This window comes from Stylophora pistillata, chromosome 7, assembly GCF_964205215.1.
Source record: "Stylophora pistillata chromosome 7, jaStyPist1.2, whole genome shotgun sequence".
Lineage (NCBI taxonomy): Eukaryota > Metazoa > Cnidaria > Anthozoa > Scleractinia > Pocilloporidae > Stylophora > Stylophora pistillata.
In genome coordinates, this window is record NC_142525.1 from 14,889,985 (window position 1) to 14,916,033 (window position 26,049).

General features: G+C 38.3%; 3 protein-coding genes and 1 pseudogene across 7 annotated transcripts in view; 1 reads left to right on the forward strand and 3 right to left on the reverse strand.

Moving 5' to 3' along the window:
- Positions 1-5,614: 5,614 nt before the first annotated feature.
- On the forward strand, positions 5,615-7,346 carry LOC148726780 (uncharacterized). The gene has a single exon (XM_088727893.1). It carries the CDS (start codon positions 6,594-6,596, stop codon positions 7,344-7,346), a length of 753 nt encoding a protein of 250 aa, XP_088584019.1. The 5' UTR covers positions 5,615-6,593.
- A 466-nt stretch (positions 7,347-7,812) lies between these two features.
- Positions 7,813-13,410, reverse strand: LOC148726781 (uncharacterized; annotated as a pseudogene).
- A 656-nt stretch (positions 13,411-14,066) lies between these two features.
- Positions 14,067-26,049, reverse strand: part of LOC111337285 (hemicentin-1) — a 59,282-nt gene continuing 47,299 nt past the window's right edge. For 2 of the 5 annotated variants that reach the window (XM_088727704.1, XM_088727705.1), the window contains 4 exons: positions 23,625-23,730; positions 22,968-23,305; positions 19,813-19,928; positions 18,171-18,440 (listed from right to left, as the gene is read on the reverse strand). In XM_088727704.1, coding sequence (XP_088583830.1) covers positions 19,867-19,928; positions 22,968-23,305; positions 23,625-23,730 — 506 coding nt within the window. In that variant the 3' untranslated portion in view covers positions 18,171-18,440; positions 19,813-19,866. Of the gene's footprint in view, positions 14,198-18,170; positions 18,441-19,812; positions 19,929-22,484; positions 22,618-22,967; positions 23,306-23,624; positions 23,731-26,049 lie in introns of those variants that run through there. The other 3 variants (XM_088727707.1, XM_088727706.1, XM_088727708.1) reach the window with 3 other exon arrangements.
- Positions 19,959-22,563, reverse strand: LOC111337286 (uncharacterized). The gene has a single exon (XM_022943567.2). It carries the CDS (start codon positions 22,561-22,563, stop codon positions 20,737-20,739), a length of 1,827 nt encoding a protein of 608 aa, XP_022799302.2. The 3' UTR covers positions 19,959-20,736.

Genomic DNA, 26,049 nt, shown 5'->3' on the forward strand with positions numbered 1-26,049 from the left:
AAGAAACACTATGATTACTCGAGGCACACACTATCATAGCCATAACACTCGCTCCAAGGAAATTATTAGATCTGTTAGATCAAACACAAACTGGGGTCTATTCAGATCTTTTAACAGTGCATTGACAGACTGGAATTCCCTCCAAGAAGAAATGAGATGTCTACCCTATGATGCTTTTAAAATTTCATCGCTTAAATATTTTGAATTTTAGATTCCGTTAGTGTGTCATCTCTTGCACATCGATTTTATTATTTTCTGCTCATGTCATATTTTAGATATTTCATATTTTAGATATTTCATATCTTAGATATCTCATATTTTAGATATTTCATATTTTAGATATTTCATATTTTAGATATTTCATATTTCCACCGTGATTTTCTACTTATCAATTACGTGATTACTTATTTTATACATTGTTAATTTTGAGGGCCTCACTGAAAACCGCTATGGCGAGCTGGGCTCCCTCTTTAAATATTTTTTTAATAATAGTAATAACAGGTAACTTTTGTTTGCATTCAATGTAGATATGGTCAAATCTGTTGTAACCAGCCAGCTTCTTCCTTGTCACACTACACTGTAATTCATTTCCTCCCATTGCTCTTGGGAAGCAACCAGGTTAATGTAACCTGACTTTATAATTAAATACTGAGTTGGATATCTTATTATAATTTATTGTTCCAAAACTATTCATGCTCCTCTAATAGGAGGTTTTTTTGGTTTGAACCGACCTTCCCCCCAACAAATCTTAGGTTAGCTTGAAACTTTCCTATTAGGGTTTTGAGAACCCCCTCTTCATCACAATTTACAATGATCTTCCATGGGTAATGAGGGGGGGGGGGGAAGGTGTGAGAAGGGTATCTTCTGGAAACAAGCAAATAGATGTACAGCTCAAATACTGAGTTAACACAATATTTGAATGTTTCATTTATTGTTCAATAACTATTGATTGTTATACACGTAATAAAACACGTTCAATTTTTAATTTTTTATAACCCTGAAGTTTACCAATGAATTAAAAAAATATACATTAAAATATTTTGCTTTGTAAAGTCAATGTTACAACAGAGTATCAGTAATAATTTTTCAAAGGATTATGCAAGTTGTATAAATACATAATTATAAAGTATTTTGTATCTAAACCTTTAATACTCTTTCACAGAGCTCTGTCTTTGTTTATGCACGCATATATCTGTCCTAAATGACTAACTGATGAAAAAATGTAGGCTTGTGACATACAAGATTGTAGATTTTGAGTGATTTTCCACTAGATACTGTACACTGTGCCAAGGTACACTGTTTTGTATTTGGTAAAACTCTTCAACACCCTCAGTGATGTGTTGGCCATAAAGAGAATTATATTGTGGAAGGATGAAGTATGCTAGTTCACCACCAGTACAGTATATAATAAGGTAAAAAAAATATGTACAATATGGCTCATGTTAAGTTTAGTCATTGCAAGATGTTGGTGTTTCAGGTATTCAAATTTGTTGATGTGTCCAAGTTTCAGTGTTACAGTTTTAAACAAAACCTCATTGTATTTAATACATGCCCTTTTTATACAGGTATGCCATCAACATGTACTCGTTGTTGGGAATGTAACAGATTAGATGCATGGTTTACAATGTAGAGTTACCAGCTGTAGGTGTCAACTTGTGAAGCTGTTACAATGCAGTTATTATTGACAGCTGTGGTGGTAGGTTGGTAAAATACATACTGTATGAAACAGCCTTGTCAAAGTAGACTTTGTAACATGCATATTAGGTAGCAAAGAACAGCTGGTCTTGTGGACTGGAATGTCTATCAGATGTGCATGGTATTCGGTATTCTTGGTTATCCATCTGCCATAGTGAGTGCAGTTCCGTTTTGCATGAATCCACATACAAGAATTAATCAATGGCACCAAGAGAGGTACATGTGCTGTAGATATGTCATGTAGATACAAAAAAAAAGCATCTGAAAATTATAGAAAAAAGATATCCACTTTCAAATGACTGAATAATATTGAAAAATTTATATATTCTTAACATTGCATCGAGAAGGCTGTCTGCCACAAAGAGGCAGAATGAAAAAAAACAAAATAATAACTATGCTTGGTCAAAATGAATGTCTGAAGGCTATTTTGTTCTTTGTTGACATCATTAACACAGTTAACACAGTATAATTTCTAAGTAATAGTAAGTTTAAATGATTTTTCATTAAACTGCTGGTCAGAGTTAGTGTAGCAATTAGCAAGTATTAGTAAGTTTAAAATTAATAATTTTTCATTAAACTGCTGGTTAGAGAGCTAGTGTAGCAATTAGCCTTACAGAGAGATATCACGGAATAATAATTATGGTCTTCAGAGTGCTTCAAGAAATTGTAAAGTTTTGGAATGTTGCTGGCTATAAAAGTCTATATATTGACTTGAAAATTTCTTAGACTAGGTACTTTATCAAGGTTACCAAGAGTAACATTCTTCACAAAGCTGTGAAGGGCATATGAATTGGCTTATGATCACTGTAGTATGACTCAAGTGTACCTGCAGATTTTACATGATGTGGTATATTTGTTTAAATGTGATCTATCAGAGTATGGTAGTCTGTAGTAGACTGGTTAATCAACTGTGTACATCCCCTTTCTTCAATTAAATATTTTGTATCAAGTGACCTTTGTAATATTCTCTATACGAAAACACGATGGATTTTGATAACAGTTTTTATAAATTAAAAATCTATCCTCTTTACAAAACGTGGCTCATGCGTTCTTTACATGTGCATGTCCAAACGTGTAATACCGCTGATCATTACAACTTCCCCCAACGAAAATGAAAAGAAGGAAAAATGAACACAACAGAGTGTATGCACACTAACACCAAATTGAGTAACGGCTGGGCAGTGAAAAGAAATAAAAAACAACAACGTATTAAAACTGCCACATTTCCTCTAGCTTCAACTTGTTAGAAATGTGTACACAGTCGTTAAGACAAACTTTTGGCACAGTGGTCCCACAGTTTCATGAAACATCAAGAAGTAAGATATGTTCATTGTCATGCAACATAATCCTTGAAACGTAGAGGCCTTCTCACAGTTCTTCCACTTGCTGTCTTGCGAGGCTCTGGGATCTCATCCTCAGATGAATCAATTTCCTCTTGGTTGTGAGATGTTGTAGTGGGTTTTTCAACAAATGGGATTGCTTGGTTGGCTGTTTTATTGGAGGGTGAACGTTCATATGCTGTCACTGTTGGAGAATTAGTATTAGGTGAGATGTCAGTTGTTGATCGACTGCTTTCTGGTGATTTCATCAATCCTCTTCTATTTCTACGGTACTCTTTACCTTCATCAGTTCGATTCCTATTAGATCTCGGTGTTCCAGCATGATCCGTTATAACGCCCGGTTTCCAATGCCTTCGCGTTTGCACTCTGATCCTGTCACCTTTCTCTAACGTGTGGAGATGTTTGGCATGTTGATCAAAATAGTGCTTTTGTTTTTCTTGTTTGAGCCTCAGTTCTTTCATAACTTTGCGTGAGTCAAGAACTTTAGGCGGGAGCTGTGCGTCAGTTGTGGGAATTGTTGATCTGAGTAGTCCTAAATAGGGATCCCGGCGATCTTGCTTTACTTTCGTTAGTAGATTTTTCAATATTTGAACTTCTTTTCAGCAAGACAATTGGCTTGGGGGTGCTGTGGACTGACAGTAGTGTGTTGCAATTCCCACTGTTGAGCAAACAGCGAAAAGTCTTTTGAGTAATACTGGGGACCATTGTCGCTATCACTTCAGATGATATTTCATGTCTGGCGAGCATGGATTTGGTGCAGGTTATGACTACGGTACTTTTGGTGTCTGGAAGCTTGGCTACCTCAAAATATGTTGAGTGATAGTCAGCAATTATCAGGTATTCAGATTTCTCCCATGTGAACAGGTCTGTGGCTACCATTTCCCAGGGCTTGCTTGGTATGCGCTGAGGGATCATTGGCTCTTTCGTGTTTCGCTGTTGATGCTCTAAGCAAGTGGTGCATCTTGATATCATGTGGCTGATTTGAGAATTCATTCCTGGCCAGTATAGTACATCTCTTGCTCATCGTTTGGACTTTTCGATCCCCATGTAGCCTTGATGTATTCGTTGGAGCATTTCTTGTCTCATAGATGTAAAATAGATTTAAAATAGCCTGTTTTCTTCTTTTTTTTAGGTGGATACTATTCCATTGCAAAATAAGTATTAAATAGTCTATTTTAATTCTATTTTCTTCAAAGTATCCCAGACCCACAATATTATAAACAGCAACTAGATGTGTAGTGTAATAACCTGTCCTATTTTGTACCTATTTTATTCATGAATTCAAGCTTGATTAACAATGCATTGTTGTTCTATATTACAAAATATAATTTTAAGGCACCTGTTTGGTACTAATACTCCAATCATATCTTCACTACATACAATCAAAAGTCAGTTTCTGTGTTGACAGGATAAAGATGGGTTCAAATTTGAAAACGTTGGGCCGACGTTTTCAAGTTTCGCCGTCATAACTCACTAAAAATCAGTTGTACCATACTTTGGTTCAACCTTTTGTCCAGTGCGTTAGTATTAGCGCTGTAATAGTGTAATAGTAACTGGTTTGCACGTGTATTTAAGCACTCGTTTTCTAGTAATTGTATATGTTTATTTTGGGTTTAGCTGAATGTCATAATGCCTGGAAGGTGTCATTTTAATGAAAAATGGCTGGAAAAAGATGCCCATAAGTCATGGCTTCGAAAAGACAATAAGAATTCAAACAAAGCGTTTTGTTTTGCTTGCAAGAGAAGTATCGACCAAATGTAATGGAAGAGTCGAACTCTACTCAAAGAAAGGAGATGAGGTTTTCACAAATGAATTGGTGGAGAACATTTCATTGAAAAACCTGATCATTGATGGTCCATCACAAGTTGGAACTGAAGTTTCAATGCGATTCAAGAATGACCTTTGGTTGGAAAAAATTTTAACTGTTCATGGTACATATCAATAAAAAAAACCTAGAAGCTCAATACTGAGTCCACTTACTTGACAGCTCCTTATTTTGGTACATTGATATGGTTTTATTACTATTCTGAAGGCTGACCCTTGCACAATTTCAGTATACTTTAAGTATACTTCAAGTGTACTTTTTCTGTACTTTCCAGAAAAGAAGTACATTTGAAGTATACTTAATTTAGACTTAAAAAAATTTATAAATGAAGTATATTATAAGAAAATTGTGGTAAATGTACTTTATTTGTGCTTGAATTGAAAAAGTATACTTCAAGTGTACTTTTCTAAACCATGGAATTTGTAAAAAGGTTGACATAGAAAATAAAGTATACTTTAAGTATACCTTGAAAATTTAATTACAGACAAGCTGGCCTGCAAGTCTGCAATCTTGAAATCTCTACACAGATCCTTTAAAACTGAAACAATTAAAGCACTAAATTTGATATATGCTCTGAAGTTAAGGCTTTTAAGAGATCCATCCAAACGATCGCATTTGTCGCCCTGCTCATGATCATAATCTTTGTATTGACAAAAATAACTCTTACAGTCATCCGTTTTCGAAAGGAACAGCAGTCTGGCTTAACAAACTGTGTGATGGTTGACCGGTTTCAATGTGTGTGAAGTCGCTTGGTTGCGAAGCGTCAAAAGGGACTTTAAGATACAGGACGCGATGAATGCAATACGCGGCCGGAAGTAATTTATTCAGAGACGAGGATTTTGCGCATGCTCATGTTGGCTTGTCATTGCGTTGCGCTGGCGTCTCGAACGTCAAACTTAGCAGTTTTACGTTGTGGAGAAAACGTGAGTAGTAAGCTTTATATTTCTTCAAAGAAATTAGTTTATTAGCCATTTAACTTTCAGATATAGCAACTAGAACTATACTTATGCTTTGCGAGAAAAGATAGGCGTCAAAAACGATGTTGTTTTAACGCTAATGAAGTTTTTATTCAGGTTGCACACTCGCCTGAAAATGGCAAAGCGTTCAACATGTTGAAGTTCAACCAAACCTCCGAGGTAAGCTTTAGTTTGGCTTATATCGCTCACGTGTCACTGTGATCTTCTCATTTTCGAGCACATAAAATATTTCAGTGTTTTTCTGCTTTCTGTGAAAATTACTGCGTGAAATAATGATATGTTTGTGCGAGCCCTTCGATTAAGCTTTAGGTTTAGACAAATTCGTTGCAAAATTTGGAATCCGATGTCTCTAAATTGTTTTTGAAATTGATATACGTTCATGTTGAAGCACTGCAATTTTAAGATTATTCTGCAGATAAAATTTTAACATTCTAGAGATGCGAGGAATTACACGGTCGGGTTCTGTCTCTATCCATTTTTCTATAAACATAATCTTACTTTATTTCCCTGCACATGCATACTGTAGTTTTGCAAATGTGCTTAGAAGTAAAACACGTCTGTAACCTTCTCAGAAAACATACAGACGTTACCATTAAGTAAAAATATTTTACCAGAGATTGAGTTAACCTTGTTTTGGTAGATAGTGGAGGATTGTCTAGCCACTAGATCTACCCCGGGGTACCTTTATTTAAGTGTGGTGCAAATCAGCCTGTGTATACCTTCACTTATTCACATTTTTTTAATTGTAGTTCAGTAATGTTTTGGACCAAAGATCACCATTTGATACTATGCCGTGAAGTTCTCAGTATGAATCCATTCACTACAATAAAAAGTTCAACACAACGTCGTACAATTTGGGATAAAGTGGCTACAACACTGAATAATTGTTCCAGTCTGGCATTTAATGTTGACAAGCGATCTGTTAGAGATCATGTTGGAATATTACACAACAGGCATAAGAAGAAATTGAGAGCTGAAGAAAAGGCAACGGGTGTTGTACCTGATGAGCTGACAGAGTTGGAAAGCCTCTTAGCGCAAATAATTGCCCTGGAAGAAAGTGCAGAGGTTGAGCAACAGGAAACTAGTCAGGGGAAGAGCCGAGAAATAGAGAGTGATAAAGCAAAAGCTGAAGATATCATGTTAAGAGCAATGGAAAAATTGAAAGACACTCAAAAAAGGCAATCAGATGCGATGGAGGACAATCAAAATAAGCGACCACGACGCAGTGGCAGCAGTGCAGTTTCTTATTTGTCACAAAGAGCTGACATTAACCATGAGCTTAAACAGGTGGAATTGAATCTGAAAAAAGATCAGCAGGAGATTGAGAAAAAACAAATGGAAGTTTCAGCAAATGCACAGAAGCAGTTCCAGGAGCGGCAGAGTCAGCTTCTAAAGGTGGTGTTGCAGCAACAGCAACAACAGAGTCAACAAACACTACTCATGATACAACAACAGCAGCAGCAAACAAAGGCATCATTGGACATTATGGAGCGTATCGTGAATAAATAATTGCCTATCAACAATGTGCAAAATAAAGTCCTAAGTGACTATCCGTTGTTTTTCTGACAAGGTTTTCAAGTGCATTTTGATTGAGATCTGGAATGTAATTTTATGTTCATTCAAGCATATTTCTATACCATTGCAGTTTTGCTTTGAAAATAACCCATACCCAATGAACAAGGGGTGAGGGGGTAAAAATACTAGGGAGTTATTTTATGCTGCTTACATCTCAAATTTTCTTTCAAGTCACCTAGGGCTTTTGTCCATGCACCCCTAGTCTCCTATTGTTAAATGCATTGGTAACTTGTCAGATCCAAAAAAAAACAAGAAACTGTTGTGTTGCCTTGGAAGGCAGTGTTGATTATTTTTATTACTGTAAGTATTTTTCTGCTGCTTCTGTTTCAGATTTTAAACTCCTGAAATTAAGCAGGTAGGAACCTTTTTTATGTCTATCGCTGTTACCAACCTTGCAATTTATAAGCTTGTTCTGATATTAAGCTAAGTCGTTCCAGTTCCCCTGGGTTGAGTAGTAAATTACTGTTATGTAATCCACTTAATTTATTACATTACAGCCTGCTTTTGGAGATGATGTAACAATGACTTTTTCCAATGTCTTTTCTTCTTCCAAGTCAATTGCACTTGGACTTAAGACTTAAAACCATTATATAGCATTTAACCCGTGTTGTTGTTGTATTAGAGTTGACCGCCTAGATTGAAATTATTCTTCTGAAGTGATTTCATTATTTATGAATTGGGGTGGGGGGAGGTGACGAGTTGCTGTACTCAACTACCAAATTTATTACTTTCTTCCCTGTTTAAGGAGATGATGTTAAAAATTGACTTCTTCTGAAATAACAACTGGGGCGTTTTCCCCTTTATTCCTGGTCTCTGCAAGTGTAGAATTTTTTAATAAAGTTTGTTGTTGTTGTGTTAGACCTCATAGTTTGCAAACTTATGGTTCTGTAGAGAGCTTACTACTCTTGGGGAGGAAGGCAGTAAATGGGATGACTTAGGATTCAACTTGTGTTACTTCCCATCCGGGTCAAATTTCCCTGACCCCTGTTCTTCAGGAACATTCTAACCATTTGGAACCTATCATCTCACACAAGGGTACGAAACTTTTACAGTACTTCGGTTTTCCCAGATGCCCCCCTTTCCATAAGCAAGGGGCACTCCCTTTGTCTTTATTAGAAACCTAACTGAAGTAGTCATCCAACCTGGGGGGTACAAGGCCAAAGTATTCAGCTGTAGAGTTGGAATAAAGACAGGTTAGGGCGTTTCTAAGTAGTGCGCAAACAATGTACATCTTACCAACCTGGCTTAGTCCTATGTTTAAGTCCTATTTAAAGTCTGGAAATTTGATATAATTAATGATATCAGCGAATAACCATTCCACAGAAGCACGGACAACACTCATTGAATCATTAAAAATCTGCATATCCCTAGTCAAAATTCTGATGCGGAATGGTGCTTGGAGATGGACTCATAACGGATACTCAGGATCACCATATAGAGCCAATTCTGTTCCGGTCGGGGAAAAGGCAAAATTCTTCAGTTCATCGTATAGATTTGACAGGGCCAGCATCCTATCATCGTGCATTCTTCCTTCTGAATATAAAAAGCAAAATTCTAGAAATATAACATTCGAAAAGTTTGAGAACTGGAAAAAAAAGTAGTAAAATGAATTTTTCTTACCCACAGCACCATAGAGATGACCAATTAAACCATTGGGAAGTGCCACAGACTGGAATTTAAGTGCAGGAACCCCTTTTGTGTCCGTTATACAGGGTTCTCTGGTTTAGTATAGGACGGCTAATGGGGCGCATTGTTCCGTCTATAAACCCAAAGCAATTTTCAAGGGCGGCTCTGTTATTGTAAATTGCTGTGGCGTAAACAACGGGCATTGCCGGGCTCAAAATATCATGATTCCAGTGAGTAACTCTGTGGCCATGGTTGGTATATAGCCAGTCGGTGATTTCATTACTAATGATACTTAACTCTGGAACTGATCTACCAAAAATTGGTATCATATCCAAATAACGACATGGATATGCAAATCGCTTCAGCAGTATACAGAGGCCCTTTGTTGCATCGCAAACTGTGCCATTCCCGCAAACAAACTCTGGAGGCATTCTCAAAGCATCAATGAGGGATAATATATATCTGCCTTTTCCCCTCGAAAATCTGCTTTACACTCTGCAGGATCCTTTTTCAACAGGGAAAACGTGTCGTATTGACGGTAACGAAATGGAAGATCTTGTGGCGTATATTCCTCGTAGAGGACTGCAAATTCTTCATCATCGATAATTTCCTCTTCTAAACAGAAAAGCAGCATTTCTCAAACTGCTTTAAACAAGCTCATAGCGTTTAGCTTGGACGAAACCTGCTGCGTCTCAAGTTGTGTTGTTTTTCGTCGCGTTGCAGCTCTTAACTTCATTTTTCCTGGGCTTACAACGTCGCTCTCGGTCCAGGCTTTTCTCGGCTACGACGTTCTAGAAACTACCGCGTCCTCGTATCTTAAAGTCCCTATGGCTAAGTACTGATTGACTCCATGCTGAGGTCCGAGGGCAAAGCAGTGGACTTTGGAAAGTTCTGCGGCCAACGCCGTCAGGTTGTTCGAGGTATCTTTAGTCCCGGTTGAGAAAGATACTGGTTGTAAGGTCCATGCAAATTTCTCTTCTTTAGCTCTTTTGCTGAAAAACGATCCTCATCATTGTCCGCCTTTTTTTTGGTCATGCTCCGCAGACATCTAGTACAGTCGGCTTATATACGGGATCTTATGATTTTCCTTATTTGGTCACATACGGGACACGGAGTTTAGTTTTGGCGGGCGAAATGAACCTTGTCTCTCGTTCAGTGAAGTGTAGAGTTCCGTTGGTATTTTGCATTTTCTATTTAGATCTTGCCTCTGTCTTTACACAAAGAAAGACAATAAAAGGAAAACAACACCATCATTCAAGTATGGTGAAAGAAGTGAAATAGTTTTTTATTTATACAAAGTTCCAAGTTCATTTCACACGTGAAGATGCTTTCGTTGTCAGAAGAAGCCCCAAAGTTTGTTGCATTTCAATGGCTAAATAACCTTACAGAGTGATCTGTTTCCATGAGTTATGTAAACGTTTCCTTAATCTGAGTTTGCAGACTCCTTTGTGCTAATGCACTATGAAAGAAACCTAAACAGTTCTCAAATGGAAAGAAGGGGCAGCAAAATAAAATAATTATACCTTCGTTAATTGAAAACGCGCCATATCTGCACCATGCTCTCTTTTTTAATCGTTCTAAAAAGTCGAGATCACTGTAATTCGATTTTTAATTTTGGTATAGAAGAAGTGTTTATTTTTCTATCAACTAAAGTAATAATCAAAGGTGAGGGAGCATGCTTGGTGATGTTGATCCCAAGCTCTCTCGACCTCTACTTTGCCACGTTGGTGATGATGTCCCAAGATGCAATCACTCATTCAGTCAGGGTTGTCCCATAAAATTTCAATTCTAATCCGCCTAAGAAGTGCATTGTTTTTGTGTCTGATGCAATAAGAGTCTTTATGAAGTCAATAATGACTGCTTGCATTAAATTATTCTTAGTGTATATGTAACTTTGTTCTTAGAACAGATTTTGCTATGCATGGTTGCAAAACTTGGACAAGTGAAAAGCCCACAGAAGTCAGAGCTAAGACAAGCTCTGAGAACTTAACTCAATTCAATGAAATTTAGTGTGTCCAACCCACGATTTTTGTAGGTAAGATTTATATAGCTGCCTTTACATGACTGGGATTGTGGTAAGATAGCACAATTTTGTATGGTCGAGCTTCCTGAAAGCAGACACCTTTTGGATGAAAAAGGAACTCTGCTTAAGAGGTTAAAGGTGTAATGTTTGTAACTGGCTGGCTTTATAAACCACATAATACAGCTATATCAACTTGACTAATTTTCCTCCTAGAAGTATGAATTTAAGCCTTAAGTTTTAACTGAAGCAGTATAGAAAAGTCATCGAAAGCTGTTCAATTCAGTAAATTACATCGTTTTGCATCCATGAAGCCTGAATCACAAGGGAATTATATGGCAAATCTTTCTGACTAGTAAATTATCTACTAGTGGATGAAATATCAGTTATTGATAATTGTTGTTTTTTTTTTTATTTCAGAGTACAGGAAAACATACAGTGGCTCTAAAAAGAGAAACCACAAAGAGGAAGGCACTGCAGCTTGCTAAATGCAAGAACTTACTTTGCTTTATAAAATTTTAATTCTACTTTAATTCTGTTTACGAAAAAATTCTATTGTTTACGAAAAATTTGTATCCTATCATTTCTATGTAAACTGAAAGTACTTGTTGTCACTTCCTTTGGATACAGATTGAAGACTGAATTAAATTAATGGCATTGCTTAAAACTTGGTCTTTCCTGAGTGACAAATTTATATAATTTCATGTATTGCATGCAATCTAATCTAGATAGAGGTTGTTGCATAAATATATGAAGTACTGATCATTAAATCGTTTGCAATGGGAAAATTGCTACAACTTAGAACACAAAAGTGATAATCCTAGGCTGAGGAATGGGACATGCCTTTTTGATGGTCACCTATTTTCAACCTATTTTATAGCCACTTTAATCTGGATCCAGACATTGGAAGTGCTATTTTAACTCTTTTACCTTACATGACACATACACGAGGCCCTATTTTTCAAGATTTTTTACTTATTTTATCCCTGTTTTATGTCTATTTTATCCCTGTTTTATGTCTATTTTATAGGTATTTGATTCCTATTTTTTCAAGTTTTTTCCTCCTTTATTCCTATTTTATGTATATTTTAAACCTACCGTATTTTTAATGTATTTATTATATAGATACTGATGAAGTACCAGGATTTCTTCTTTTACTAAAAAATCATATCTTCACCGCGTGTAGTGAAGATACTATTTTTATCTTTCATGTGTGAGGATATTGGTGTGGCCATGGTTATCAACCTAATTACCCAATTGCTGTTTCGAAAAGGAATAAAAAAAGTTGTCTTTTATGTGGAAATTTCATCAGTATCTATATAATAAACAGAACATTACATGGCCGCTTGGGGATACGAATTTTGTCTTCTCTTGCTGAAAGTATCTCTCACGAGTGAGCGCAGCGAATGAGTGAGAGATACTTTCAGCACGTGAAGATAAAATTCGTATCCCCAAGCGGCCATGTAATATCCTCTATGCGCTATATAATAATAATACATAAGCGGGTACTAATTACAACGTGACACCAAACATCAAAGGTGTGAACTAAAACGCTAGAAAAGTGTTACAATGCCGTAATTGTTTGTTAAGTTCAGGTTTGATCTTATTTGTATAAAAAGCTTCTTTGAGTTTTAAATCAGTTGAGTTGTTAGCAGAATCCAGAATACTAAAGCAAGAAAGGGAGTATTTGTTCTTACAAGAAGGAGATGTGTTGAAATGCTTAAAAATATGCCAGTTTTTGTCGCTTTCTGTGTGCTCCCTCATCCTTGTAGTTTCGTCAATATAACGGGAATTACATCCCGCACAAGACAATTCACAAACTACCATGGATTTTAGAGCATCAGGAGTACGATCGTTAACGTACACTGAACATGTTTTGAATTTTAAAAGAAGTGAAAACTAGTTTGATATTTAGGTCCGATTTACAAAAGCGCTTAGTGAGTTGTCAGAGTTTAAGGTTTGTTACTTTAAAATAATAGCCGACATGAGGGAGTTTAAAGTAACGTGTATTATTTTCATCAATGTTCCGGCTATTTTGAGAGGAGGACCTGTCAAGATACCGCTTGAAAGTTCTTTCAATAATATGCGAAGGAAAAGAATTACGTTTTAAAGTGTCGAAAAGTTTTTTAAGATGGTTTTCAAGGCCGGAAGAGGTGTTGTTGATTTTGAAGATACGTTTGATACGTTTGTTGTTGATTTTGTAGATCGTTTTGAAGGCCGGAAGAGGTGTTGTTGATTTGGTAGCACACGGAAAGAGATAAAATCTCGCATATTTTTAAGCATTTCAACACATCTTCTTGTAAGAACAAATACTCCCTTATTGCTTTAGTATTCTGGATTCTGCTAACAACTCAACTGATTTAAAACTCAAAGAAGCTTTCTATATAAATAAGATCAAACCTGAACTTAACAATTACACTCTAGTTCACACCTTTGATGTTTGGTGTCACGTTGTAATTAGTACCCGCTTTTGTATTACATCATACTGTCAATATTTTATTCATCTACTTGACTGTTATATAATTACTCACGTTCAGTTACTCATTGATTGAAGATGGCATAAGCATTCCGAAACATGTCTCTCAAAAAATTTGTCTATTTCTTACAATATTTATCATACTTGCTACAACTACGACCTTATGGAAACAATTTTATTGTAGACAATAGATCATGATACTTATTTATACACTGAGGTTATTATTTTCCAATCATGATACTAGTCTCCTAATATGTTACATTTCATTTTAGATGTACAATGAAACCAACCTCTTATTACTCCCCCCTAGTGGGGATTTAAAAAATATATGCTCTAAGGTTTTTGCCAATCTCTTCTCACTTGAGGAGATGGCAAATGGCATAGTAGAGCCTGCCAGAGGGAAGACTACTGGCAAGGTGGAGTTGGACCCTTAAAGAGTCAATCTCCTAAAAAGTAAGCAAAGGTAATTTGTTTTATTGTGTACTTGTTAGATTGTTCGAAGAAAAGCATACAAAGAAACAAAACAAAAACAAAGCTTTCAACAATCAGCTTTATTGCTGTTGTTATGTGTACTTAGAAATTCTTGTTTCACGATTGAATCAGCGTTATTCATTTCTCCTACACACAAAGTATGCCAAGGCTGTCATTAAAAAGAAGCTGGCTCTAGAAGGAAACAAATTAACAACTGTTATCCTCTGAGTCCCCTTTTAAGCTTTGGGTAGCCAGTCACATTTATTTGGACAGTACCTAAAGCCATAAATTAAAACCTGGTTTCTGCACAGCTTACAGTAATCGAGAATTATGAAGTACTTGGAAAGTTTGGCAAGCATTGAAGACCTGCAAGAGTTGCTGTTAATCAAGCCATGAGCAAGAAGGCCATAAATATGGACTGATAGAAAATAACACGATTTCTGTTTTCTCTACTGTATGTGGATTATATATATATATGTACTCTTTACTATTTCGTTGTGGTGAATGGATTTCAAAGAGCGCTCAACTCTTGGAGGAGCATTGTATATTAAATCAAACCAGTTCAGGACTTCAGGAGTGATTCATCGTTTTATGGCTGCGACAGTCCTGTTTCGTATGGTCTAAGGTTGACCACACTCATCAAGCAACATCAACGAATGACCGTTACATTTGAATGCTGGCGGTTAAATTCAAAGCCATGGTTGCTAAGGTGCTTTCTATTTTGTTGCGCGCGCCAAATAAAGGTTTTTAAGTATATACCTATTCCTGTGGGGGAACGAGGATGCTAATTCATTACGTTTGTTAAGGGTGCATAAATCTTTCCTGCAGATTACTAAAAATTTTTCATAAAGATACAAACTACATTTCTTGTTGACATTGTTGTAAGTTTTGCATTTTCTGATTACTTTCCACTTTGTGCTGAAAGGTACCTTGGTTTCTTTCAATTTCCATACGTGCTTTGATAGTTCAGTGGCGTTTCTTTTGTTGGCGTTAAGGAAGGATGCTTTGTGGTTTCTGTAACGCTTTTTGAAGTTTGTTGCAAGTCCGACGTAGAATTCTGTTGTTGTGTCGGTTGTTACGATTGCTCGGTAAACAACGTTCGTTTGAAGGCATTTTCCTTCAAGGGGGCATTCTTCTTTAGTACGGCAATTACATTCCTTGCTGGGTTGTTGCGTTGGGGTCGGGGTGTGAGCTGAAAGAAGTGTTTTGTTATGCGACGCGATGATGGATTTCATGTTTGGCATACAAGAGTAGCTGAGTTTGAGCGTATGTCTATTGAAGATCTTGTAAAGTGGGTGCTCCTTCGGGAAACATTGTACAACAATGTTGAGGAACTTCGCTCCTAGGTTTGTTTTGACGCTGGAGTTCCATGGGGGGCTGTACCAAGTGATGTTTCTTTGGCGATTTCTCCTGTGGTTTCTCGCTGATGTTTGGGTAGTTTGCGGGTTGTATGATAATTTGTGTGTATACCCACTATCAGCGAGTGCCTTTTGGTACGGGGGAATGGCTTTTTAGAAAACTTTTTCGTTACATGAGATGCTCGCCAGTCTTTTGTTAAAGTTTTCTGGGATGTTCTTAAGTAGCGTTGGGGGTTGGTTGCTCTGTCGATGAATAGGAAGTACTTTATTGTTCGGTTTCAGAAATGGTTTGTAGGTTCCGTTCTTGAGGTCAAAGGTTACGTCTAGGAAGTGAATGGTGTTTTTGTTCGCCTCGATCGTGATTTTTAGGCCATTCGATTTCAATACATTGGTCACTTGCTGTTTGATTTTTTCAATTTCTCTTGGTGTGGCTTTACAGACTACTAAACCATCGTCATGGTAGAGCCCTACTTGGTCTTTGAAGCTGGCGGTGATTAAGGATACCATGTAGGATCCTATTAGCTCGCAAGTTTCGGCACCATCGTACGATCCCATTGTCACATCCAACATGGTTTCGGTGTTCTTTTTTATCCATGGCGTGTTTTGGTGGTAGAGAAGTGACTTTTTGGCGCGGGTGATGTGGCGGTCTTGCTGGGAGCTAGCCAAGATACCTTTCAGCACAATGTGGAAAGTAATCAGAAAATGCAAAACTTACAACAATGTCAACAAGAAATGTAGTTTGTATCTTTATGAAAAATTTGTAATAATCTGCAGGAAAGATTTATGCACCCTCAACAAACGCAATGAATTAGCATCCTCGTGCCCCCACAGGAATAGATATGTACTTAAAAACCTTTATTTGGCGCGCGCAACAAAATAGAAAGCACCATAGCAACCATGTCATTGAATTTAACTGCCAGCATTCAAATATAACGGTCATTCGTAGATGTTGCCTAATGAGTGTGGTCAACATTAGACCATACGAAACAGGACTGTCGCAGCAATAAAACGATGAATCATTCCTGAAGTCCTGAAGTGGTTTGATTTAATATATATATTTATATATTCATATTTCGTAGAAAGTTTAAAAAATTGCGAGGATGGACAACTTCTGACGTAAAAAATATAAAAAATTTTAATACAAAACGTTTCGGTCTGAGACTTTCTTCAGTTATTTACAACTTTTGAAATAAAAAAAGAGCATTAAATAGGATCGAAGTGCTAATGATTACGTAATTACAGATAACGACTAATGAACTGGTGCTAATAAACAAAAAATCTAATTACAAAGAAAGCAATGGTCAAAATACAAGAAACAAACCCTTATCTGTAATTACGTAATCATTAGCACTTCGATCCTAATGCTCTTTTTTTATTTCAAAAGTTGTAAATAACTGAAGGTCTCTGACCGAAAGGTTTTTTATTAAAATTTTTTATATTTTTTACGTAAGAAGTTGTCCATCCTCGCAATTTTTTTAAACTTTCTACGTTCGTGTTGGCTGTGAGGTTTGGACTGCGAATATTTATTGATCCTCCTGGCGCCGTGCACCTTTGTTGGCCTGAGAGTTCCATTAACGACTTATATATTTATATTTCTAGATAACTGAAGAAACTGTAAACTTCTGTGTCGAATGAAGATATTAAAACTAATGAAAAACAAGTCTCTTTTTACTTTGCTTTTGTGCTACGCAATTCACCGCTGTGGCAGCTCTTCAGGCATAGCAAAGTGTGTTTATTGACTTATTACATCACAGATCTAATTGTAATTACAATATTGATGGCTATTGTAATTCAAAGCATGCGCGAGCAATTAGCATACTTCAAGTCATTAAGAACAGGTTTATATTTTGAAATAAAAACTTCTCTTTGTTTTTTCTCATAACCTCAGAGTGGCTGAGTATCTTGTAAAACAGAAAGACAGTGAACAGAGGGGTTAATCCTGCAGCACATTCATCAATATGCTTGCTGACTCCCAGCATGCGTGTGTGTGGGTCTCTAATTTATTTTTTATGAACTGTCACTCTATTTCTCAGGACATCACCCGTTTCTCCTATATAATTATGTCCACATCCTGCACATGTTATTACGTAAATCAAGTTCGTCGAGGTACAGTTCATAGAGTGTTATATTCGAAATGTTTCATTGGTGGTGGAGAAGGTGAATTCTTTACCCTGTTTTAAATAGAGGCATGTTCCACAATGTTTTGTTTCACAAATTTTAACTTCCAGATCAGTGTCCTTTTCCTTGGAGAAATAGGAGTCTGTTAGCATCCGTTTTAGGTTTCTGGGTTGTCGCTGACTGTGAATTACTTTAGTCTTGCTCGTAATGGATTTTAATGAGGAGTTTTGGTTCAACATGGCAAGTGTTTTCCTGACTAGCTGAAATACTTGTGGATTGTTGGGATTATAAGTTGTTACCAGACAAGGGAGGTTATTTTCGGTAGCTTGCTCTCTCTCACCATGCTTAACTCTTCTGTTGTTTAGGTAAGGCCCTTGTTTACACCGTAATCAATGATCTCAGCTGGATATTGTTTCCTCAGCAGGGTTTGTCTGAGATCGTGGAGGCGCCGTTTCCTTATGTCCTGGTCCTCAATAGTCATACATATCATCTGAGCCAGGTTGTATGGTATGTTATTTTTAGTGTGTCTTGGATGGCTGGATGTATATGGGAGGTATTGGAATGAATCCGTCGGTTTATAATAAATATCAGTTGTTAGGTGAGTATTGTCTTTTCTTATCATCACATCAACGAACAGAAGTTCTTTGCAACTAGTTTCAGCAGTAAGTTGAATGCTGTCGTCTAGGCTGTTTAGAATATCATGAAGCTCCTTTTATTTATCCTCACCGTAAGGCCAGTTTATGTAACAGTCATCCAAGAATATACTCCAGTTTAAGTAAACATAATGGCTTATTTCTTCTCCCATTTTATTAGAGACCTAGCTGTATAATTTGTTCTCCAGATACCCTAGAACAAGGGTTGCGTAACTGGGAGCCATTTTCGTTCCCATTGCAGTACCTTTCTTTTGAAGGAATATTCTTTTCGTTCCCATTGCAGTACCTTTCTTTTGAAGGAATATCCTAACATCAAAGATTAAAGTATTATCTGTCAATGTTAAAAGGATTGAATCGATAGTATATTCTTTGCTGAAACGTGAGTTGAGTAGACATCTTTATTTATACAGGATAGCCCCTTCAGTGTAGTAAACACTGGTATCAACGGGGGTCCTGTTACCCGCCCATCCCACCCCAGGGGAGGACATCCACCTCACAGTAATCTCGCGCGTGGGAAATTAACGTCTCCTGCCCCTAACCCTGCAGGAGACGAGACCTCCATTTATTCGCCCCAATCCGAAAAGACTAGAATATCTAACCATTTCTTGATGTTATGCGAAGGTAGCATATCCTTCTCAGTTATTTTAAGACTCTGAGTGTTGGTCCGGCCGGGCCTCGAGCCCTCGACCTCCCGCACAATAGTCCAGCGATCTATCTATTGAGCTAACCTGGAGGCGCGAGTTAAGGCTCTCTGGCTGTTTACTTTGTATTCTTGTTCGTGATTGATGCTCGTGTACAAGCTGGTCACGTCAAAGGAGACTAACATTGTACTATCAGGTACTGTCTTTGTCAAACGATTGAGGAAATCGATAGTGTCCCTCAGATAACTTCGGACATGTTAAGTAAACGGCTTGATAAGGATGTCTACAAAGTTACTGAGCCTACAAGTTGGACATCTAGGACCAGCTACTATGGGCCTGAATTTGAGATCTGCTGGCCTAATAACATATTGCCCTACAGGAACTTAACCCTAGAGAATTATGTAGATTTCCTCACAAAATTCCACTTGAAGAATTACAAGCGAAAGACATCAAACGTTCCAATTTAATCAAAGAGGAACATAATGCCTTACAGGATCTTAGAGATCACTATGAAATACTTATCTTCAAAGCTGACAAAGGAGGAGCAGTCGTAGTTATGGACCGTACATACTACGCTGATAAACTACTCGAAATGCTGAATGACTCACGAACATATCTTGAAATGACCGTTAACAAGGACAAAAATGTTATGAAACTCATATTATAACATAACCAAAGTAAAGCGCGCGCTCTGATTGGTCAATTTAGCGTCCCCCATTTGCCCATGGGTGTACTTTGCTGACGTGAGCAAATGCAAAGACTATTTTTCCGCGCGCGCTTGTTTTTTCTGGTCGCGTAAGATTTGTTAAATAAAACGGAACTCTGTAGCTACAATGTATCAGTGTTATGTTATAAAACAAATGGTAAACACCACAGCGTACACTATTGAGTTATGGATGCACTTGGGAGGTTTGCTAAGCACTCAAGAAGCTTACGCTTCTTTCGTGCTTAGCAACCTCCCGCGTGCATCCATAACTCAATAGTGTACGCTGTGGTGTTTACCATTTGTTAAAAGGAGTTAGCAAGTAATCACATACTGAGTCAGTTACGCCTGGTCACGCAACATCTAGTTTCAGAGGTTTGTCTTGTCGTCAAACCACACGCGAATCCCGAAGATATGCAATATGATTGAGCCATCGAGAGTAGGAGAATCCTGCCGGGAGAAATTGAAAAATAATACAAATGATTCAAACTGGCATTTTAATAAATCCTCCAAAATTCAGATATCATTAATTTCTCGAAATTAAGAAAATCACAAACCTATATTTACGCGTAAATGCTATTAACATCTCCCACGGTCAGGGTAGTACTTTTTCCTTTCTTTTTTCTCTTTTAATTTTTTGCGAGTTAAGAACATCGCCACAAACTTAATAACGACAAATTTTGAGAGACTTTCGCGAATTTTCTCAGAAGTGAGTACGTCAATTCGCTGAGTACAACTGTTTATCAGGTTACTTTGAGGCTGTGCCAATTGTTTTAAAAAAAATCACTCCACAGGCACCACCATTTGTTTTCCTGGGCTATGCAGCTTCCGATATAGTTTCATTAAAGCATTGGCATTCCTGTATAAATTACAACAGTTGCTCAATAAAGTCTTTTTTCCTGTCTCTTGATTTAAATGGTACTTCATAAAAAGACGATTTCTTAGAGCATTGCTACATTAAAAAGACTAAGCTTATTCTCCTTTGCGCACTCGCACAGAGTAAAGGCATCGTAAGACAGAGGGTGCTGTGGCTTTAGTTCATTAAGGATGTGTTCCATCAGCCGTTGTCGTTCAGCTTCTTCCTCTAGGGACAGTTCCTTCGGATTTTGCTCGATTTCTGAGGGTGTTCGCTGCCTTTTTCTGTTTGCTGAAGGCGAGAGAAAAACCCCTGCGCTTGGCTCTTGGTATGCAACTCGTCTCCGTCAAACAACCTATTGTTCTGCTCGTCTCTTGCCTTTCGCATATCATTTGAAACTTGCTAAGGGTCAGCTTTTAGCCCTGATTGTTCGCCTAGATCAAACTTTGCTGTTAGATAATTCTTAACTTTGTCACCGAATCTAGTGGAACCTGCTCGTGGCTTGGGTAGGGCCCAGCCCATACTGATAGTGTTTCCTGGAGGTATTGAGTCACGTACAACCTGGTGGGTACTATTTTCGCACTGTGGTTCGTCAGTGATGCTGACTGACGTAGTAAACCTCTCTGCCCAATCTATACGGAGTTTATCATATACTGTTTCTGACAGCCTTTCATTCTTCACACAATGGTCCCCTACGTTCAAATGTAACTCGAGCTCTGAAAACGTTTGGAAACTCTTCACGCATCCAGGCTTCGAACATTCAAAAATGTCCATCTTTGAATCGTCAAAATCATCGTCCTCATTTGAACCCTCTGTTCCAGGAACTGTGTATTCATACACACGTGCATTGTGAAAAGGGAAGAACTCCTTACTTACAACGAGAGTGGTGTCACCTTGGTCATTTGAAACTAGCTGGTCGTGAGAAATCTCCTTGCCACGCCCTATTCCGTACGACCTCCACGCACGTATACTGTTTTCCCCAAACTGGATGTTGTGTAGCTTGCTAAAACCATCTATCTTGTTCCCTTCTAAGGTTCTCTTAGACTCGTCAAATTCGCATACGCACGCGGATGTACCTTTCACTGGTTTCTCAGAGAGCGCCTTTCTCATGTCTCCCGCTGTTAGAATGTCGTGTCCTTCGTTGCAGAAACGTCGGATGCATGTTTTCATTGGGCACAGGATACGATCACACACATCCTTGCCATACTGTGGCTCTGAAAAGTCATACCGAAAGACTTCAATACCTGCTCGCTGACCAATGCCTCTTGCTGCGGCAATGAGAGAATTATTATGATAACAGCCAGCTTCATCGGACCTTAGGTAAACTCGAGTGATGTGGAGCTTCTTGGTCTTAATTTCTTTTAGTGTACTCTCTATGATGGAACACACGGCGAACCAATCCTGCTGACATGTGTCAAAAAGATGGGCATAGGACTGCAGTTCTAGTTTTCCTTTGTGGTTTGGATCACTTGTGATCACTGTCGAGATGTGCCAACTCATTTCTCTCTTGCCGAACCAATCGGACTGCTTCTCACGAAATCTAAGCTGGATAAATTTAATTGCCCAGTCCATTATGACTAATGCACAGTCTTGACTGGTGCTTATCATCTTCAGCTGATCTTGCTTTGCTGCCTCCTGGTTTATGGAGCGAACAACGTGAGCCTTCCACTGCAAAACGTCGGTTTTTGCCAGCTTGAAGTCATAGAGGAGATCATCTCGTTGCTCGCTGCTGTAAGGTCTCCAAGACGATCCTCGAATTTTGTCTTCGACTTCATCAAGGACATTTCGCAGATTTTGACACTCCTTACAGTTTTCTGTGTGTTGGTGGGAACAATTTTCCTGGAAGTCGAGATCTTGTTCATCACTAAGAGCGAGCTTACAGCAATGATCAGGACATACAGCCTCCTCTGGATTGCAATGAACGCGAAAATCAGTCTTCAAGTAGCGTTTTACTTTTTTCAGCCTTTCTTTGACTTCAGCGCCCCATTGCCTTTTCATTCCCCCTTTCTCTAAGTCTTCGACTATCATTTTAATTTTATGGAAGCCAGCTGAACCATCAGCAGCAGTGTTGTTGAGGCCTTGCAATGACTTTCTCTGTGAGGCTTCTCTGACTTCAAGAATCTTGAATAAGGTGGAGCGACCTAGAGGTTCAAACGTCTCCTCCGGACAGAATTGCATGTACTGGCTAATCATTGTAGAGCACGTCACTGTACGCATGACGTTCGGCATCTCAATGGTGTCACCACTGTCTAACTGCAGCGACCTAGTTCCGTAAGACACGTCCTAGTAAAAATATGGACGATTAATGAACTCGATAAAATGGTCCATTTTACTCATATCAATGCGCACACGATGATGTTTTTTCTTCTCAGGCACTCTTCCAGGACCTATTGTTTTTGCACGACACCGCGCTCTTTGTATCTGACGAGTTGACAACTTATCGTATGGTGAGTGAAGTTTCTTTAAGGTGCTAATCGAATACTTATAGGCATAAAGGCTATGAGTTTGCGTTTTGGTGCTTTTGGCTTCAGCATTCCTGTAAGCGGTCATCAAAGCTTTCAGCACGTCATCGGCTACTACTTTATCATTCTTTTCTTCACCTGGAGATACCAAGGCATGAAAAAGCCGCTTACCGTCGTTTGGGGCTATCACATCGCACACCAACATGCAGTCTTCAGCCGCTTTGTGGATGCAATATCGTCGTTGTGCTGTAGTGCTTTCATGCCATGAGTCCAGTTGTGAAGTTAGTAGTAGTCGAGTGCAAGTAATATTGCTGGCAATTTTATCCATAGCTGCGTTGTAAGTGCTGAGAATCTCTGTGTCTGTGCTCTGAAGAGAGGTTGCTTGAACACTCCCTGGATCCCAGCCGGGACTAGAGCAAGGCTTTGGAGTGAGAAAATGACGGAATGGAGTGGTCTCCATTTCGGCTGAATGTGCTTGTATAGCAGCTTTCGCATCCGATCTGGCTGGTCTGAGAGATAACACAGTCTCACTAACAACGGGAAAGGTAAACGAGCATTTCTGAACATGCTTTATCAGCTATAATGCCTCTTTTTATTGAAAGACTCAGTAAAACGGAAAGGCATATATAGGGGTTAATCTGCGAAAAAAAGAAGGGTTTCATCTTTTTTCCAGCAGTGTTGTTTTCATATCGAGTTTACTCCACAGCTACTAACACATTATTTTTCTGAGTTCCTTGCCTAGTGTACATGGTTGACGTGGCATGCGCAAGCTAAATACATAGTGAGAAAAGTACGGAATCTCAGGGAAAATAAATAGATCCAACAAACCTTTCAGAAACTGCTCCCTCTTGGTCTTGTGAACCTTCTGCAGAACCCCGCCATCTTAAACTCAACAATCGTTCAGCATGCTTCTTCCGGCAAGTGGCGCAGACAGCTATAGATTAGTGCAAACGATTAATAACTCGCGATCGTAATGTATAATATTACAGGCCTGACCAGCTGACTTCCTTGTCTATGTGTTTAAAGGAAGAGTATTCTTGAGCGGTAAGGTGCGTCGACGCGAGGGGAATGGGAAGAAATTTACACACCCGATCCACCGCTCCAGAATATTGCCGCTCACTAAGTTGCCAGCCACGCAGGCCAGTATAACAAAAAAAAAAAAAAAAAAAAGAAAACAAAAAACAGAAAGAAAACAAAGAAAACCAAAAATATTTAGAAAAAGGAAGACATTTATTCGGCAGTTTAGTATGAGTTACGGGAAAGTTGAAATGTGAGCAACAATAACAGAAACTTTTAGGAGTAGTGCATGGTAAAGGTAGACTTGTAGGAGTGCAGGGCTTGAAAATAGAACTAGCGAACCACAAGTTAAGGCTTATGGTACTTACGTGATCCAACCGCAGCGATTACGCCAAATATAAGTTTAACTTGGTCGGCCATTTGGAAATTTACAACGTGGCTGCCCGACACACTTATGGTTTTCCCGGTGTGGGCAGGGTATTGGCAGGATCTTGGACCCCTCCAGAATCTTCCTAGTGAGTGTCGGTGCCTCGGGCAGATTGTTATACCCGCGAGTTGACTTCTCGACAAATGTTGTATTCCCGTTCTTGCCTTGATTAGCTCGGCTTCTGTAATAGCGCTGCATTTGGATAAGTGGCAGCTAACTAAATGGGCGGATATATCTGCGTTGCAGTCGGAGAGCAAAACGTGCTTCGTTTCTTCCCTACTAGACCTACACAGAGTCTGTACTATTTCGTAAAGAGAACAATTTAGGGGTTTAGCAGACATCTTTCCGATAAACAAACACTACCGCATGAATGCTTGCGCAGTTAAGTCAGTAAATGTTGTGTGAAAACTGGTGTAGATCCCAACGAATTTTAATTGAATTACAGCGAAGTAAACAAAGTTTCGAAGAAGGGAAAAATAATCCAGCATAGGATAAAAGAGCCTGTTAGGAAAACGAGCTCTGTTGCGTCTTGCCGAAAAAAAAAACATCTCTTGCTACTGAAGAGAGGTTAAGGATATATTACTGGTAAGATCTTCGATGTCCACTTCTCTGTGGTTGATGATAAGCGTGCAAAACAAACAGAGCTGTTTTACTTAATCAGCGCTTCGTGGGAGATGAAAATCGCCATAAACTCCAAAAATACCTTGCCTTTGAAGTATGAGGCGCCAAAGGGCACAAAAATGCTGTTTAGAAATTTTTCTTTCCAATTATATAGATATGTTCTAAACTGAAGATTTTTGTCCTCAGTTTACATATTAGATGCTAACTTTGTGAAATATTTATGCTCTTTTTCGCATTTATTTTCTAAACTCTTCAGTTGAATTCTAATTGCAAAGAAAATGCGTTACAAGTACAGAAAAAATTGTTCTAATTGAAATGTGTTTTAGATGTTCTAATGTTCTTATTACATTCTATTAAAAAAAAAATTCATGCCAAGTTAGAAAAAAACTCTGCTCCCACGAATGAAAAATTATCCTATTCTCAGTCTGAAAATACATGGCAATTGCAAAAAATACATGGCAGTTGCAAAAAATACATGGCAATTGCAATAAAAATACACGACAATTGCAAAAAAAAGCGTTCTAATTAGTATGCAAATTATATTCAGTTGAATTTTTCGTGCTAATTAAAACACGCTTCTAATTAAAACGCAAATTGTGCTACACAGACCGGTGTTAGGTAAGGGTTTCGCCGACCCCGTTTTGGCGCTAATTTTATAGCTTTCAATTTGAAGACTATCTAGAAAAGCTACGATATGCCTTAATACCGTCGAGGAAGAGGCGACATAGAGATAGCTAGAGAGATTCTTAGCAAAATACTCAAGCAGTTCTCGGTCAAATTGCTAGCTTCAGTCAACAATGGGAGACCCAGAATAACAAACCCGAACGACTCAGAAAACGCTGTTGATCGAATGACTGAGATCTGTTCAACGTTTGGCGTTCTTCATCAGAGTGTATCCACCAACAGCGCTGCAAATAATTCAGTCTATTTTCCTCATTATTTCGGGGACCCTCCAGCGCTGCACATGCAGACCGCTGCTCCTCAATGCACCTACCATGCGACTCTGGCCAATATTGGGAGCCGAGTAAGCGATTTCACTGATTGAACGACAGCTGTAAGGCTGCTCTCTGAAATCTCAGTAAAACCGTCCGTTTCGAGTCTGTTTCGAAAAATAATGTTGCGTGACATGCATGACCTTCTGGAAGGTTCGTGAAAGGTCATGGCTTGTTTACTTTAGTAAATTGTGTA